This window comes from Schistocerca serialis, chromosome 8 (assembly GCF_023864345.2).
Source record: "Schistocerca serialis cubense isolate TAMUIC-IGC-003099 chromosome 8, iqSchSeri2.2, whole genome shotgun sequence".
Classification (NCBI taxonomy): Eukaryota; Metazoa; Arthropoda; class Insecta; order Orthoptera; family Acrididae; genus Schistocerca; species Schistocerca serialis.
This window is the reverse complement of record NC_064645.1, coordinates 487,182,035-487,198,203: the sequence shown is the minus strand read 5'-3', so window position 1 is coordinate 487,198,203 and position 16,169 is coordinate 487,182,035. Positions and strand designations below refer to the sequence as shown.

The 16,169-nt window shown below is 38.0% G+C and overlaps 1 protein-coding gene across 1 annotated transcript in view; it reads left to right on the top strand.

The window, feature by feature from the left end:
* Window positions 1-11,965, top strand: part of LOC126416739 (ATP-binding cassette sub-family F member 1) — an 85,665-nt gene extending 73,700 nt beyond the window's left edge. Inside the window, exons 8-11 of the mRNA XM_050084571.1 lie at window positions 3,209-3,387; window positions 9,431-9,664; window positions 10,400-10,472; window positions 11,543-11,965. Of these exons, the coding sequence (XP_049940528.1) occupies window positions 3,209-3,387; window positions 9,431-9,664; window positions 10,400-10,472; window positions 11,543-11,730 (674 nt within the window). The 3' untranslated portion in view covers window positions 11,731-11,965. The remainder of the gene's footprint in view (window positions 1-3,208; window positions 3,388-9,430; window positions 9,665-10,399; window positions 10,473-11,542) is intronic.
* The last annotated feature ends 4,204 nt before the right edge of the window (window positions 11,966-16,169 follow it).

Sequence of the window (16,169 nt, the reverse complement as noted above, 5' to 3'; positions counted from 1 at the left end):
CAAAGAGTTGACCTAGGCAGTGTAACGGGGCAGTGTACATCGGCTGATACTATTGCATAGTTTTTACATAGATAAAGATGACACATGTGAGGGACACCATTATGTACATATCAGTGTTTGTGGCAGGAATCCCTGTTATTACTTTCGGCCCTCATGATAACAGTGAAAGTAAGAATGTGTATGTCAATCACATCGCAATTACAAGCAATGTGCAGGTCACGCATGCACAGCAGAAAGTGTGATAGCAGCAAGTTTTGTTCATTTCATGTGTCAACTTTGCATTTAGGATGTAATTGACGTACTGTGGTGCAACCAATGCCATTGTTATTGTGATTTCTCATGTTATTGATTGTGTATGAAATAATATAGGGTTTCCATTTAAAAGAACATAATTTCGTGTAAAATCCAATATAGGGTTTCCATTTAAAAGAACATAAGTTCTTGTAAAATCCAATATTTGCCCATGGTGTAAAATGTCTCATAGCATTTACTTTCGTGAGCCCCTACCGTACGTATTCATGAAAGCCATTTGTCAGTAACTGTTGTGATTCCAGAGATATTGGCTATGAAAAGTTTAGTTGGGGCACCTTATATATTCCTCTAATCACTGATCGTCCAATATCATATTATGCACTTTCTCGATGTGTTCATCTGTAGTTGCAGTTTTCAAATGTTCTCAATGTAGATCTTAAACCAAAATTTAATTTTAGCTGCTCATTTCTCGACTCATAAAAAATGGAAAAGTGGACGTCTCATAAACTTTTACCATAGTTATCACCGCAGGTTATAATATACCCAAAATAAAGGATTTTGTGAACACACCCATATTCCAAGATAAAAGTTTCTTTTAAGCCGTGTAAACTAAACTGTTCCACATACTACGAAGTTGGTACTTCACTTCTGTTAATGCATAGCATCTACAAAACAGAAACAAAATTTCATTGATATTGACACTCTCTCTGTGCCACTTCGAAATTTTTATTCTTCTCGGTAATGAACACACAGAGTATTCAGTCATCTGAGTTTCCTATTACCTTGTTCCGGCAATTTCACCAAATAGCAGACAGAGCAAAGTCTAATTCCTTAACATAGAAATCTGTCTGTACACCTATGTCAACATTCTAGATTGCCTCAGTTATTTATGTATTATTGCTACTATACTTGGTTTTACATGTCTTGATAAATTATGGAGTCTTCAAACTGTAAAAAAGCTAATGTAGTTTAATATTGTATGTACAGTAATGTCACTTTCATGCCTCTTAATCGAATACTATTACCAGCTGTACTATACTTTTTGTGTCAATATTTTTTTCATTAATTCAAAATTTCCTGTCCAAAGCAATTAGTATGTGATAGTTAGAGAATTAATTGTGAAGTAACTTTTTCATAATTATAAATGAAACAAGTAACTATTGATAAATATTTGTCTGCTTCAGATAGTTCTTATGCTCTAGACTCCAGACGATGAATCTCAGATTGTGATTGTGATGAAACGAATAGTATACAATGAGGGAGAAATAAGTTAGCTTGTGAGAAATGAGAAGTCCAGAGTGGGAAACAATAATTTTATGATCATACAATGTAAGCTTTCACGGCCGGTATTGTCTTCACTTAAAACTTCCGGGCTGATAGGCCGTGGTCGAAGTATAAAACTCTCTCCTGACGTTTCGTCTCCGACTGCGGGAGACATCCTCGGAGGTAAAGCGCTTTACCTCCGAGGATGTCTCCCGCAGTCGGAGACGAAACGTCAGGAGAGAGTTTTATACTTCGACCACGGCCTATCAGCCCGGAAGTTTTAAATGAAGAATAATTTTATGAAAAGGATAGATTGTTACTCACCATGTAGGGGAGACGTTGAGTCTCAGACAGGCACAACGAAAAGACTTATCTGTCAGTGTCTCTGTTCCCACTTCAGGTCAACACAACCTTGTATTCCATCACTGCACACACTACTCCATTTCCCCTTCTCTGCTTCTTTTTTCCCCTTCTCTGCTTCTTTTTTCCCCTTCTCTGCTTCTCTTCTTTTTTCCCCTTATCTGCTTCTCTTCTTTTTCCCCCCTTCTCTGTATCTCTTCTTCCCCCCCCCCTTCTCTGTATCTCTTCTTTCCCCCCCTTCTCTGTATCTCTTCTTTCCCCCCCCCTTCTCTGTATCTCTTCTTTCCCCCCCCTTCTCTGTATCTCTTCTTTTTCCCCCTTCTCTCCTTTCTTCTTTTTTTACCCTTCTCTCCTTTCTTCTTTTTTTTACCCTTCTCTCCTTTCTTCTTTTTTTTACCCTTCTCTCCTTTCTTCTCTTCCCCCCCCCCCTCCCCCCCCCCCCCCCCGTTCTCTCCTCTCTCTCTCTCTCTCTCTCTCTCTCTCTCTCTCTCTCTCTCTCTCTCTCTCTCTCTCTCTCTCTCTCTCTTTTTTTTTTTTTTTTGCCCCCCTTCTCTGCTCCTCTTCTTTTTTTTTACCCTTCTCTGCTTCTTTTTTTTACCCTTCTCTGCTTCTCTTTTCTACTCTGGTGCCGTGCCCCCTTCCCCCCCCCCCCCCTCCCCCCTCCATCCAAACCTGACCCTACTCTGTCCCCACCAAGTCTCTGCATGCTCCCACAAGCAGCATTACACATTACACCTTTCCCCAAGCCACCCTGCTATACCCCCCCCCTTTTCCCCATCACATGCCTCCTTACCCCCACCACCAGATTGCTGCTTCCATCAGGTGCAGTTACAACTTAGTCTGGTCACAGCAGCATCTGTGTTTTCTACTTCAGAAGAAGGGAATTCGTCCAATTGGCAGGAATGAGAAATGTATAGCAGCCATTTCATTGTGCCTCTCTGTGACTCAGGGTCTCCTCTATGTGGGGGAGTAGCATTCTGTCCTTTTCGTAATATTGTTGGTTTGTGAGAAATGATTGACAAGAACAACAACATTAAAGTTCTCATCATGATAGTTACAGATGGCAGTTTGAAATGACAGATACATACCTCATGGATATATTTACAAGATAGGTTAGATCACACATTTCTTCTCCTTTGTGTTACACCATGTATACCCAAAAAAGGTTAGAAAATATTTTCTTTATAACCAGATAACTTCTAGGGAGCAACCACTTGTTAAAAACTTTAGGAGAGGAACTAAATGTATTGCCAATGTTGTTGCTGCCTTTATTGTGTGCCATATTTTCTATGTTATTTCCTTACCTTGGCATGAATTCTTTGTTTAATAATAGATGTCACATTCGCATATCCTGGACAAAAACCATTATTTATCAACTGTGATTTTGGTATTGATTTGACATCGCGAGTTGCAATAGTTGGACCAAATGGTGTTGGAAAGTCAACTTTCTTGAAGCTGTTAACAGGAGATCTTGAGCCACAGCGGGGAGAAGTCAAGAAAAATCATCGTCTGGTGAGTGAAAATTGCATATTGATACAAGTAGTAAAGATGTACAATGAAAGGACTTTAGATGTTTTCCAAAATTATAGTGGAAGCAGCATAAAATTAAGGCAGATGTGGAGTAAAAGTAAAGAAATGTTAAAAATATAGAATACATTTGCTTTAGTTTACCAGTAAGTTTCAAAAATGAAATGAGCGAGAGTTAGTGATGGCAGGTACGTAAAGGTAGTACAGCTGAGATAACAGCAGCATACAAAGGTATGCAGAACTCAGGTGTTTTAAATACAATTTCTTACTTAGCGAGATGTAACTGTTTCTTCCAATGTGATACTACCCTCTTTACATTTGTGTGACTGCATTCTCATGGACTACTTCTCCAAATTTGTCATTAGTTTAAAATCTGTAATTGATATATTTGCTACACCATATTTTTATAAGTAACTTTTAAATTAACAAGTCGTATATTCTCTTCATTGTTACATACATGAAATGAATTAAACGACAACTTCCATCATACAATTTACAAGTGAGTAAGGAAGATATCAAGATTATAGTTTAAAATACCGTAGACACCACAGTCATTAGAGTTAGTAAGCGAGTAGTTCCTGTATCTCAAGTTCATTTTCCATCTCTTACAACATGTCTATTATTAATACACACATCAAAAAAAGTTTATTCGGCGTAGATCCCTCAGAGTGGTTGGTGGGTCACGTCGTCGATAGACAGTGCTTTTCAATCTGTTCCAGGCATGTTGTATAGGGTTCATGTCTGGAGGACATGCTGGCTACTCTAGTCAAGCGATGTCGTTATCCTGAAGGAAGTCATTCACAAGATGTGCATGATAGTTCCTGTCTCTGTATCTTCTCAATGTCCGAACAACATTGCTTTGGTTCACTCCGAGACCCTTGTTGAGAGCCCTTCCTGGCACAAAGTAACAATGCGGATGCGATCGAACCGCGGTGTTGACTGTCCAGGCATGGTTGATCTACAGACAACACAAGCCGTGTAAACAACAGTGAATCATTAGAGTTAAGACAGACTAAATCCAGTTGCATCTTCCCAAAAAAAGTTGAATAAAACTGTCATTATGTAAGTATACAGGCTGTCCCAGGAGGAATGCCAATATTCAGACATATGACAGTACGATCATTCAAAACTAAATAATTTAGTACACATGGGGTCTAAAATACATACCTTAAGATCTACAAGCACAACTTCATCTTCAAATGTAACTAAATGGTTCCAGAGACATATTAAAGTCTCAAACATCTATAATGTATATATGCAGACTGAAGTGACAAATGAAAATTTATACCAAGGCTGAGGTTCAAACCTGGGTCTCCTGCTCACTTTGCAGATGCTATCCTGACACAGTGGCTTTGCACAGCTGTGCAGCCTACCACAGCACACTTCCTTCCTCAATCCAAATTCCCATTTACACATCAACCCACTTGGTATACCCCCTAAACTTGGACAGCACTGCAGAGGCTCTCCAACTGTGTTGGAATAGCACCACAGCATCGAACAAAATGGGGGACCATGCCTGAAACCCAGGCATAAATGCTTTAATAAAATGAAGCTATATGGTTCCTGAGACCTTTACAAGTCTTTAACATCTATGTTGTATACATGCAGACTGAAATGGTGAATGAAAATTTGTACTAATGCTGTTAGAGTTTTGGGGGAATAACTCCACTTGGGCTGAAGCGTGAATGGGAATTTGGATCTAAGATGAATGCTTGTTAGGATAGGCCATGCAGTTGTGCAAAGCTATTGTGGCAGGGTGGAATAGTGGTTAGCACATCTGCCTCCAGAGGAGGTGGCCCGGGTCCAAATACCAGACTTTGTACAAATTTTCATTTGTCACTTCAGTCTGCTTATATACTTTATCGTTGATAATGTGAAACAGATATCTCCTACTGGAAGCACTTTGCTTTCCATGTTTTGATAGGACCAACACAAATTGTTTAATAAACATCAGCTCTAAATTGCATACCTTATAGCTATGGGCGGTTGTTCAGTAGAAGAAATGTGTTTTACAGTACTGCAGTGCTCACAATTCATAAGGTAGCCATTTTAGAGCCCATGTTTACTAAAACGTTTTTTGCTTTGAGTGATCATTCCTATCACATCCCTGAATAACAGCCATTCCTTCTGGAACATCCTGTATTGGTAGGCATGTGACAGCACACGCTACCTAATACGTTCCAAACCACTGCACATAAATATGATTCTTTTGGGGCTCATACCTCGGGTTCTGTTGGTGATAAGAAGGTAGGGTCAAGATTTTAGGTACCTCTTGGGCTAGGGACCATATATATACAGGTTTGTCTTAGTGTCACTATCCAACAGTAAAGGGTCAAAGTATGAATATCACACACTTCCTCCTGATTACGCAAGTGGAACAAATCAGTTGGTTCTTCTTGCATATGACGTGGTCTATGGTGGGCCTTAAGGGGTTTGTGGAGGCATCATTAGTTCAGGTGCAGTTCCTTAGAAAACAACAAAAGAAAGCCTTTTTATGACTTGTTCACACCACAACCGAGCTGCCGATTCCAAGATGGCTATGCACAGCAAATAGTTGAAATTTTAACATGTTCCTAAGATCCGATCATTAACAACCTTGAAAATTTTCTTGATATCCTAATCTTCTTCCAAGATACAGAGGTTTATAGATACCCGACATGTACTCATCAAATATGCATACATTATAAAGTGACGCAGTGCAGAGAAATATGCTGTAAAGTGTCTCGTCAGTTTGGGAACCCCATGTTGTGGTACTGAAGCACATGCAAAATTTTTGTGCACATAAAATCTGGTCTGAGGTGTAAAATTAGTTTTGTGTTATTACAATTTCACATAAGCAAACTGTTGAAATTTTACTGCTCCTAGCAGAACACAAAAAAGTTGAATACGTTCCTATTTACAAGAGGCAGACTGCAAAGGGGGGTACCAGCTGCCTCATTCTACCTTCATCAGGACCTTTAAAGATGTTCCCAATAATCGAGCATGTGAAATTCGTGTCTTTTTTATGCTAAGAAAGGAGACAGTGGCAGTAGGAAGAGATGGAAAAGTAATAAATATTGAAAGATAGTAGACAGTAATTGTAGTATAGAAAGAGTAAAGAAGACAATGGCAGTGTGAGAGGAAGAGGACACAGTGGCAGTAGAACATTGTTGACAGTTACAGAACAGTTCTACGTTGAAGGAGACATTGCTAGTGGGAGATGAATAAAGAGAAGGAGAAAGTGGAAGTGGGTAAGAGCCAGTGGTAATGAGACGCCGTATAACAATGACAATGAGGAGGGGAGAGATAGTGACAGTAAGAAGAGACAGCAGCATTGGGAAGGAATGAATGAGATAGCAGCAGTGAGAGAGAGCAAGAAGGAGACTGACAGTGGGAGGAGACAGGAGTAGTATTGTGGTGGTGGTGGTGGTGGTGGTGGTAGCAGGAGGAGGAGGGCAGAATGAAGAAGACTGTGGCTGTGGGACAGGAGACAGTCACAGGGAAACAGAGAGAGAGAGAGAGAGAGAGAGAGAGAGAGAGAGAGTGGGTAAGTGGGAGTGGATGGGTGCGGCTGACATACAGCAGTGGACTAACGGGTGTGTGTAAGTCAGTTAGGTGAGCTCATGGGCGTGAAAGGTGAGTTACATGTTGGAAAGGGCATGAAGATATTCACATCCTAAAATTTTTGGGAAAATTTTTAAGAGTACTGAGGAAGGTAGAACGAGGCAGCTGGTATCCCACTTTTCAGTCAGTGTCTTTTAAACAGTAGCATTTTTCTACTGGTAATAAACAGGCACCACAATGTTAGTCCGTATAACAAGAAGACAATATAGTCATACACCTAGAACAGTTTTAGTCAAGACAACAGCCGAAGAAGCCTACTACATTCATGTCTCCCCTTAGAAGAATTACAGGAGATATTACCCAGAAGATGAAGCTATGAGCCATTACATCCAGAAATATGATAGTGTGGACAGTTGTCGATCAGATGAGCAGACTTATAGATCACAGAAGCAGTGAAATAACTGTCATTGTTTAATAACCATAACAAACATGGTAGTGAAAGTGTGGGGGAAGTATTCGTGGGACCCAAATATGCAATACATTATTATTTAACACTATCATGCTCTCACTCATTGACATAGTTGCAGTGGCAGAAAAATCTTGGCTGGTTTGTTGCAGAAATCCTAGATATGCAAGGTCAGTTGGTCCTTTACTTAGTCTGCCTTGCAAGTTCTTGACGGTGAAGGACTATCCAGATGCATCCAACACCAAATGGAGCTTCCAAAAATCAACTTCTTGCCAAATAATACAAAGCCCCCATTATAGACAAAATTAGTCAAAATATACATATTAAAAATACACCCCTGGTCATAGTACTCCCTTGTGCTGAAATGGAAGTATTACAAAATAAACAAGTAACAGAATCATTTAGTGTTTAAATAAATAAATAAAATAAAGGGCTAACAGAAATATTTAGTTTTCATTATACATAAATTAATGGCATTTGTCACAGCACCATACAATTATGCAATATACAGAATTAAGAGAATTATACTTCAAGAACTGGAGGGGACATGTCACAACATTAGAAAAAATTAAATAAATTTCACTTACAGTGTCTTACTTGCAAGTATCATCATTATTTAATAATACTGAGAGTGGCAGCCTGTTCACGCCGAACTTTGAATGTTCTGTATGTATTCCCTTGTGTTGCACATGACATAATTGAACCAGTGTTTATTCATAGCATGTGTATTAGGGAGGGGGCAGGAACAACATTGCCAGGGACAAAGTTTGTGTAGAATCCATTTCTGCTGCTAGGCATATATAGTGCAACTCATTGGCAGTTCAGTGCCACCTTTGCTGTCGACCTAACTTGTTCTGTTCAGGTACAGTGATTGTTTATGCTAGCACTGTTTTGTTGTTCTTTCATTTTTTATGGTGACAAGTTTAAGCAAACAAAATCCAACTGTTACATTTTGTTTTCTGCTCAGCAAAAATGCTGCTGAAACTGTTTTAATGTTGAGAACTGTTTATCAAGTGTACAGTGGTTTGCTCTATTTAAAATGGTGACATTTCAATTGATGATAAATTTTGTTCTGGGCTGTCATCAACTGCCCGAATCAACAAAAATATTGAAAAAATTGAAGACTTTATGCAAACAGACTGTCAGCAGACAATTGATCAACTGTCAGAGATTAGTAGGTTATTTTGGAGCTCAATTCAGCAGATTTGTGGCAGACAGAAGACTGGCTCTTCCACCACAACAATACACCTGCACACACAGACTCTCTATGTTAGTTTTTGGCTAAAAATGCCATGGTTCTGCTGCCCCATGCATCTTACTCTCCTGACCTGACTCATGTCAGGACGAAAGGACACTGATTTGACAACACTGAAGAAGTCAAAAGAAAAAAAAGAAAATGCGGGAGGAGCTGTCAGCCATTTCTAAAGACGACCAAAAAAAAAAAAATGTTTCGGATAGTGGAAGCACTGGCGAAACAAAAGTGTTAGTCATAGTGGAGACTATTTTGAAGGGGATAAGATTGCTTTGGGAGCAATTTGAAAATATATAGCTTTTAAAAAATAATTCCTCTTTCATTGTTACCTCCTCATATATCGTAGGTTGTTGAAAATAGAGAATGTAATTCTCAAGACTAAAATCTGGAGCAGTTAATGTGATCTGTAATAGGCAATAAACACAGTCAAGGCAAACACAAGTAAACTGTATGTAAGTATTTATGAGGACATTTTGTAAAATGGTGCGAGTAATATAAAAGGAATAGGCAGTAGGTGTATGGAAAAATGGTAAGTATTAGAAAAGAGGACAAATGTCAGGCACTCAGCTGTACTGATGTGAATTTTCATTTTGGGCTGAACTCTGGCATTTCAAGTCAGGAGGCTCATCATGTTACAGTTCATTTAAAAAACTGATGTGAACTGGTTTTTAGCTCCAGTAGTATAAGGTTTCAGTACTTCATAATTTAGTTTGTGATACTTGTAATCTGTGTGAAATATGCTATATCTACTTTCCAATATTTTATAGCGGATTGGCCGTTTTGATCAACATTCTGGTGAACACCTAACTGCTGAGGAATCTCCTGCTGAATATCTTATAAGACTTTTTGACTTGCCATATGAAAAGGCACGGAAACAGTTAGGAACATTTGGACTTTCAAGTCATGCACATACCATTAAAATGAAAGACCTGTCTGGTGGACAGAAAGCCCGTGTTGCTCTAGCAGAACTATGTCTTAATGCACCTGATGTTGTTATATTGGTGAGTAACATTTCCAAGTGCTATTAAAATATTAAGCTTTATACACTATGTTGCAGACAAATTGGCAACTTTTGTGACATATTAAATTCAACTCTTTTCTGTCCTCTGTCATTTGGCACACCTGTATGAAAATCATCATAATAGTAATTATTCACTTTAATTATTATTATATGTTTTGTGATTCTGTATCATTTACACCCTATGAAATAAAAAATTAAAACAAATATGAGACAATGTGATAAGGAATTTTGTCCAAAGGGTCCACTCCAGTGTACATTTCAGCACTTACCTCTCTCTCCCTCTCTCTCTCTCTCTCTCTCTCTCTCTCTCTCTCTCTCTGTGTGTGTGTGTGTGTGTGTGTGTGTGTGTGTGTGTGTGAACAAATTTCTTATATTGGACTTATTGCCACTAGGCTCATTACAATTGATTTAATGGAGCAAGATATAACAGACACATGCATTCAGTTTGCAATGCACATTTACCATAAAATGAGTTCTCTTTATGCTGCAAGGCCTAGAGTAGTTACAGATATTATTTGACACTTTGTTGAATCAGTTTCATCAGCTTCAGTTATATCTCTGACCTGAAACCATTCTGTGTAGTACAGTGGCATTTCTCCACTAAGCAGGTTTTCATCAACCAGATAAGTGGCTTTACATATTTTTTAAATATGTGTGTAGTTCGCATTATTTTCATTGTTAGAAAAGTAAAGGCTGTTTCTGTTTTGTACACCAGGATGAACCTACAAACAATCTTGACATAGAATCTATAGATGCTCTTGCTGATGCTATCAACGATTATAAAGGAGGTAAGGAATGATTGCATCCTTCATTTACTTTTTGCTTAACATATACACATAAATTACTTCTGATTAATGCAAATTGTTAGCTGAGATTATTTAGAGGATTCATACTTGCATATAAAATATACTGTGTGCTTTGAAACTTTACTAAAATCAAAATTAACATCTCTGAAAACTAAACCATATTTTAACAACATGATAAAAGCAATGTGTTTATAGTTCACCAGCTCTTATATTCTGTAGAGTCACTGGCGTGTACTGTATAACATCTTCAAAAGAACTGAAATAGTTCCACACTTTGTACTACGTACCATACTGTTTGTTCTTCCACCTTTGTTAAGTAAGCATTGTTTTGTTTAATTGCAGTTCTTAGATACACAGGGTGTACATTGTCTGGGAACACTTTCAGTTATTTCTTGCACAAGAACTAAACATTCTACAGATGTCATACATACTGCATTTTGAAGAAAAACTCTGAAAGTTTTTTTACAGACATTAAATATGCGAACCATGAGTGACCCAGCAGATGTCAATACGGTAATCGAATTCTTGTCATACCCGTCCAAGCATGGCATCGCCAACTGTGGCAGTTGCTCCCTGTATTCTCTCCCAGAGCTGTACTACATCATGTGGTAGAGGTGGTACATACACCAGATCTGTAAAGTGTCCCCACAGAAAAGTCACACGGAGTGAGATTTGGTGATCATGGAGGCCATTTCATGAAACAGCTGTTCCCCTTCTGTAGCATGGCACCTGCACTCGCCATGTTTGTGACTAGCACTGACTATCGGCAAATTACCCAACCACGCTGTGGCGGTATACATGGAAAAAAAAAAAAAAAAAAAAAAAAAAAAAAAAAAAAAAAAAAAAAAAAAAAACAACTTTCAGGGTTTCCCTTCAAAATGACATATCTTTATCATCTGTACAATGTTTGGTTCCTGTGCAATAAATAATTGAAAGTGTTCCTGAACTTTATGTACACCCTGTAATAGTACATTTTAGACAAACTGGTATGACAGTACATTTCAAAACATTAATGAAATTTATTTGGAACTAACATGCCTGTGCCTTTATAGGTGTGATCATCGTCTCCCACGATGAACGACTAATCAGAGAAACAGACTGCACACTCTGGGTTATTGAAGACCAGACAATTAATGAAGTTGACGGGGACTTTGACGACTATCGAAAGGAACTTTTGGACAGTCTGGGCGAAGTCATTAATAGTCCTAGCATTATTGCAAATGCTGCTGTGCAGCAATAGTGATGTTTTACATAGCCATGTCACAAACTCCAAGATAATGTGTTTTTAAGACCTGTAACAGTGGCATTGTTAGCTTCTGTAGAATCTGGTTCAGAATGTGTGAAAGGCTTCCATCCAGTGAAATTTTTGAATTGCAATATTAATTTTCTATTAGTCTTGTACATATATGATCAGTGTGCGTGTATTTAAATTTAATGCAACCTTTTGTCAAAATAAAAATATTTTTAATACAAAATTTGTCCATATTTTGCTTGTAAAACCATCATTTTTTAGCATTAAGTAAGGCTGAGTAGTTACAGTGAAGACATTGCCACCAATAGGACATTAGTCTCTCTGGCACAGGATATGTGGGCCATTATTGGGCATTCTGTTTTTACTGTGTGGCAAGTTTGTATGAGACATTGTGATGATAAGAGCTAATCAACAAATTTTAAGTGTTCTTAACATATTTGCATTATTTAAATCACTTCCAGGCTAAACAATACAATAATCAATGGCAGTTGATGCAGTACAGTTAGCTGCTGTGTAGATTAATCCCAAAACAAAGAAGAAAAGGTGAAATGGAAAGATAATTAATTTACTCTTGTGCTCATGTCAGTCAGTGCATTCCATTTTATATGCATTGATTATAAATATTATTATTCTTAAGTTGATGTTAATTGTGTAACTGACCACTGTTATGCAATTGACAGTTTTTGATGAAAAAGGCAAACAATTCAAAAAGTTTCTTAGGGCAAGAATGCAGTAAAAATTAGACATAAAGTGACTTTGTACGTACACAATGCGGCACGGGAACTTTTTGATTTAAAAAAATCATAAATCAGAAAGTATTGGAGACATCAAATTAATTCCTGTTTTTTTTGACAAAGAGTAACATCTAAAGTTTTGTTCCTTTAAGTTTTGAAAATGATATCTTGAAGGTGGCCTTCATTCTGCTCAATGCATTTGGAGAGCTAAAATCAGAAGTTTTGGTCCACTTTTTCCTACATGTCTCTGTTGATGATGTTGGCAATAATAACACAAATATTGTTCCGTGGCTCAGCCAGGGTTCTTAGACAATTGGTATAAACCAAGGATTTGAGATAGCCCCCTAAGAAAAAGTCGCATGGCGCTAAATCTGATGAGCATACTGGCCACTGGAGATCACCCCTCAAAGAGATGAGACTATCGGGGATGTGTTCGCTCAACATGGTCATCGATGTTCGTACCGTGTGAGCTGTGGTGCCATCTTGTTGGAAACAGACATCACCCACATCCATTTCTTCAAGTTCTGGAAGAAAAAATTGTTCAATCATTTGAACATAATGCTCAGAAGTGACAGTCACTGCCTTATCATTCTCTTCGAAAAACTATGGGCCAATAACGCCAACTTTAGATTGTGCACACCAGACAGTCACACATTCTGTATGCAGGGGCTGCTCATGAAGTTCTCGGGGTTTTGTGCCACTCCAATACTGGATATTTTGTTTATCCATGCAGCCAGACAATTGAAAATGTGCCTCGTCACTGAAGAACATTAAGGCATCATGAGGCAGCTCATCGATCAAATCTTCACACACATTTTTTCGTGAAACAGAATCACGTGGATGAAGTGTGTGCACCACTGACAGTTTCAACTCTTCATGAAGAATTCGTCTCTCTGTGCATTCAGGAATTGCAATGGCAGCTGCATGTTTGTGTGCAGATCACCAGGGGGAATTCAAAATCAACATCCTTACCCCCCCCCCCCCCCCCCCCCCCGATGTTTTCAGGCATTCTGGTGGTACCTGAAGGTCTTGGTTTCTTTTTCTGCTCACTTCCAGTATCCAAAAGGTGTGTACACACAAAACAATTGATTTCCCATCAGGAACACGACCTGCAGGCGCGATGTTGAACTGTTTCCTGAATGCACACTGAATTCTGATGACCAAATGTCCATTTGAAATGTAGGCCGCAATGGCGAATGTGGACTCCTCTCTTGCCCACTGCACTAAACTTTAAAAAAAGTTAAGTATCTCACTTTTGGTTCCTCTGAAACCTACTCAACAATGCGTAACAGCCACTGTGTGCCACATATTTCAAATAAGGAAGTTTCCATGCAGCACTCTGTATTATGCTGGAGCAAAAACAAATTAACTTTACTGATCCCAAATGCATTATTAAGGAGGGTAGCTACTATAGACAAATACTGAATACACATTAACATAGTTTGAGACACTATTATATCTTCAACAGTTACTAAGTTAATGGCTCAGGCAGATGTTATTCTGAATGTTGGTAGAGAAAGTGTGTAGCAATATTACATAGGCCATGGAGATTATGGTTCCAGCACAGATATATATTGAAGAACTTGGAAGGATAAGCAAGAGGTAAACTATTCTCGTGTTTGAAAAGGCTCACGATTTCTTGATACATTACTGATCTTGCACAATCAATCACATGACATGTGACTCGTGCAGTGCCGATGCAAGTGGTATGCAAGAAACTATGAATTAGTCACTATAATTATATATTGCTCTGCTTAAAATTTGACAATTTTGTGAGGCACAGGAGTAAATAGTATTAACTTTTTATCATTTTATAAAGTCTTTCTACTTCAACAGGTATCCAATAAAAATTCTCGTACTTGTGTGCTTTTTAAGTAAAGGTAGCATTCAAAGGCGAAAATATTATCCTTCAAAAAATGCTTAACCCAAGTCAATATTTTATTTGGTTATGAGAGACTGAAATGATTTTCCAAGTGGGTTGCAAATGAGAAATTTGGTTAATGTTCACTTATTAGAATACCAATTAAATCTGTTACCAGCTTTTAATCAGCTTTAGAATAGGATGGTGACACTGAAATGAAACAAGAAAGAGACTTAATCCAGAATTAAATGCCTAACACATGAAATAAATCATATTAAACTGACTAATTATTATCACAAGGATAAATTACAGCAGCAAGACCCATCACAGAGATAGCTCCAGCAGATGTCACTAGATCGAGGGCTGAGTGAAAGTTTGAGATTTGGACTGAAACGTGATCTGTATCTTTTATTTATGTATTAGTTGCGGCTGTTACATATGACCTGGACCCTAGAAGATATTGCAGTCTGTGTTTCAATGACACCAGCTTTGCTGAGGATAGGAGGGTTGTGGCGAATGGGCACCAAGTTTGTCGTGCTGTGAACCGTGGAAATTGATACCGCGTACTTGCCTTGTTGTGAACATCTACCACATTTAAACAGCAGTTTTCCTGAATCCATTTGTAGTTGGAATCGAACTGACTTTACAATTTGACAAAAATTCAACAATAGTAAATGTTTACATATACTAAACAGTAGAATACACTTCCGGTGGAGATGGTGAAAGTCTAGTATGCACCTAGTGGCGTACTTACGGTTTCGTGCAGCAGTGTTGTCGACAGTCTGTGAGGTATGACTGGAACAAAAGAGGGTATATCAGCTTTTGACTTTTCACAGCTGTTGAGAAGGCAGTGGGCAGACAATATGTTTGGAAGCGAGAGGCACTATAAAAGTCTCAGATCAGTATAAAATCAAAACCTGTTGTGTATTTGGAAAAAAGGCTGTGTTCTCAGGTCCCACCATAACCACCACCTCAAATTGCACCATATTTGGAAGAAACAGCCAAATATTTGTGATAATGTAGATACAAATTTTATAACCATGCTGCTGTTAGGAGGATGTTGTGGTGGTGATGGTGGTAGTGATGATTTTTTTAGTGATAAGACAGATAACAGGCTTTGTAAGCAAAAAGACAGTGAAGATAAAAATTAAAGTAAACTATTTCTTTTTGTTTTTTTATTTTTCCTTCTGTTTTCAAAATGTATACAGTCGGCAAATGGTATAAGTTTAGATTAGGTACAAGGTTAACGTTTTGGCAGATAATTTGTCTACAAATCTGTTTGTAATTTTGATTAGTCAGAATATATTAAGAATAAATTTTTCTCAAGGAGGCTCTTGAAAAAAAGAGGCGGTCTTATATTGAGGGTTGTCTTATACTCAGATAAATACACTGTTTAATGTCGTGCAAATTATATGGAAATAATTTGCTATGCCATAACACTTCCAAATGCTAACAGTATTAAACAGTTTATCTCTACATGCATTCAAAATATTTGCAATACCCATAATAATGGTATCCACACTTGAGAACATCACTTGCCGTATCCATCTACATCTATACACTGCTTTTACTCTATTGAAGAATATTTAAAATGTATGAAATTTGTTATATAAATACTTACTTATAAAGAGAGTTATTGTAACCTTAAATAAGTATGCCTAAAAATGACTTTCAGCTGTATATTTATAACTTGACTTGTCCAATGTCTTATGCATAAGCTGCTTTGTAGACAACAGGATCAATTAAAAACAACCACCGCCACCACCACTATGAAGAGCTTGGCAGAGTGTACATCCCATTATACCAGTTATTAAACAATGGAAAATCCAGGA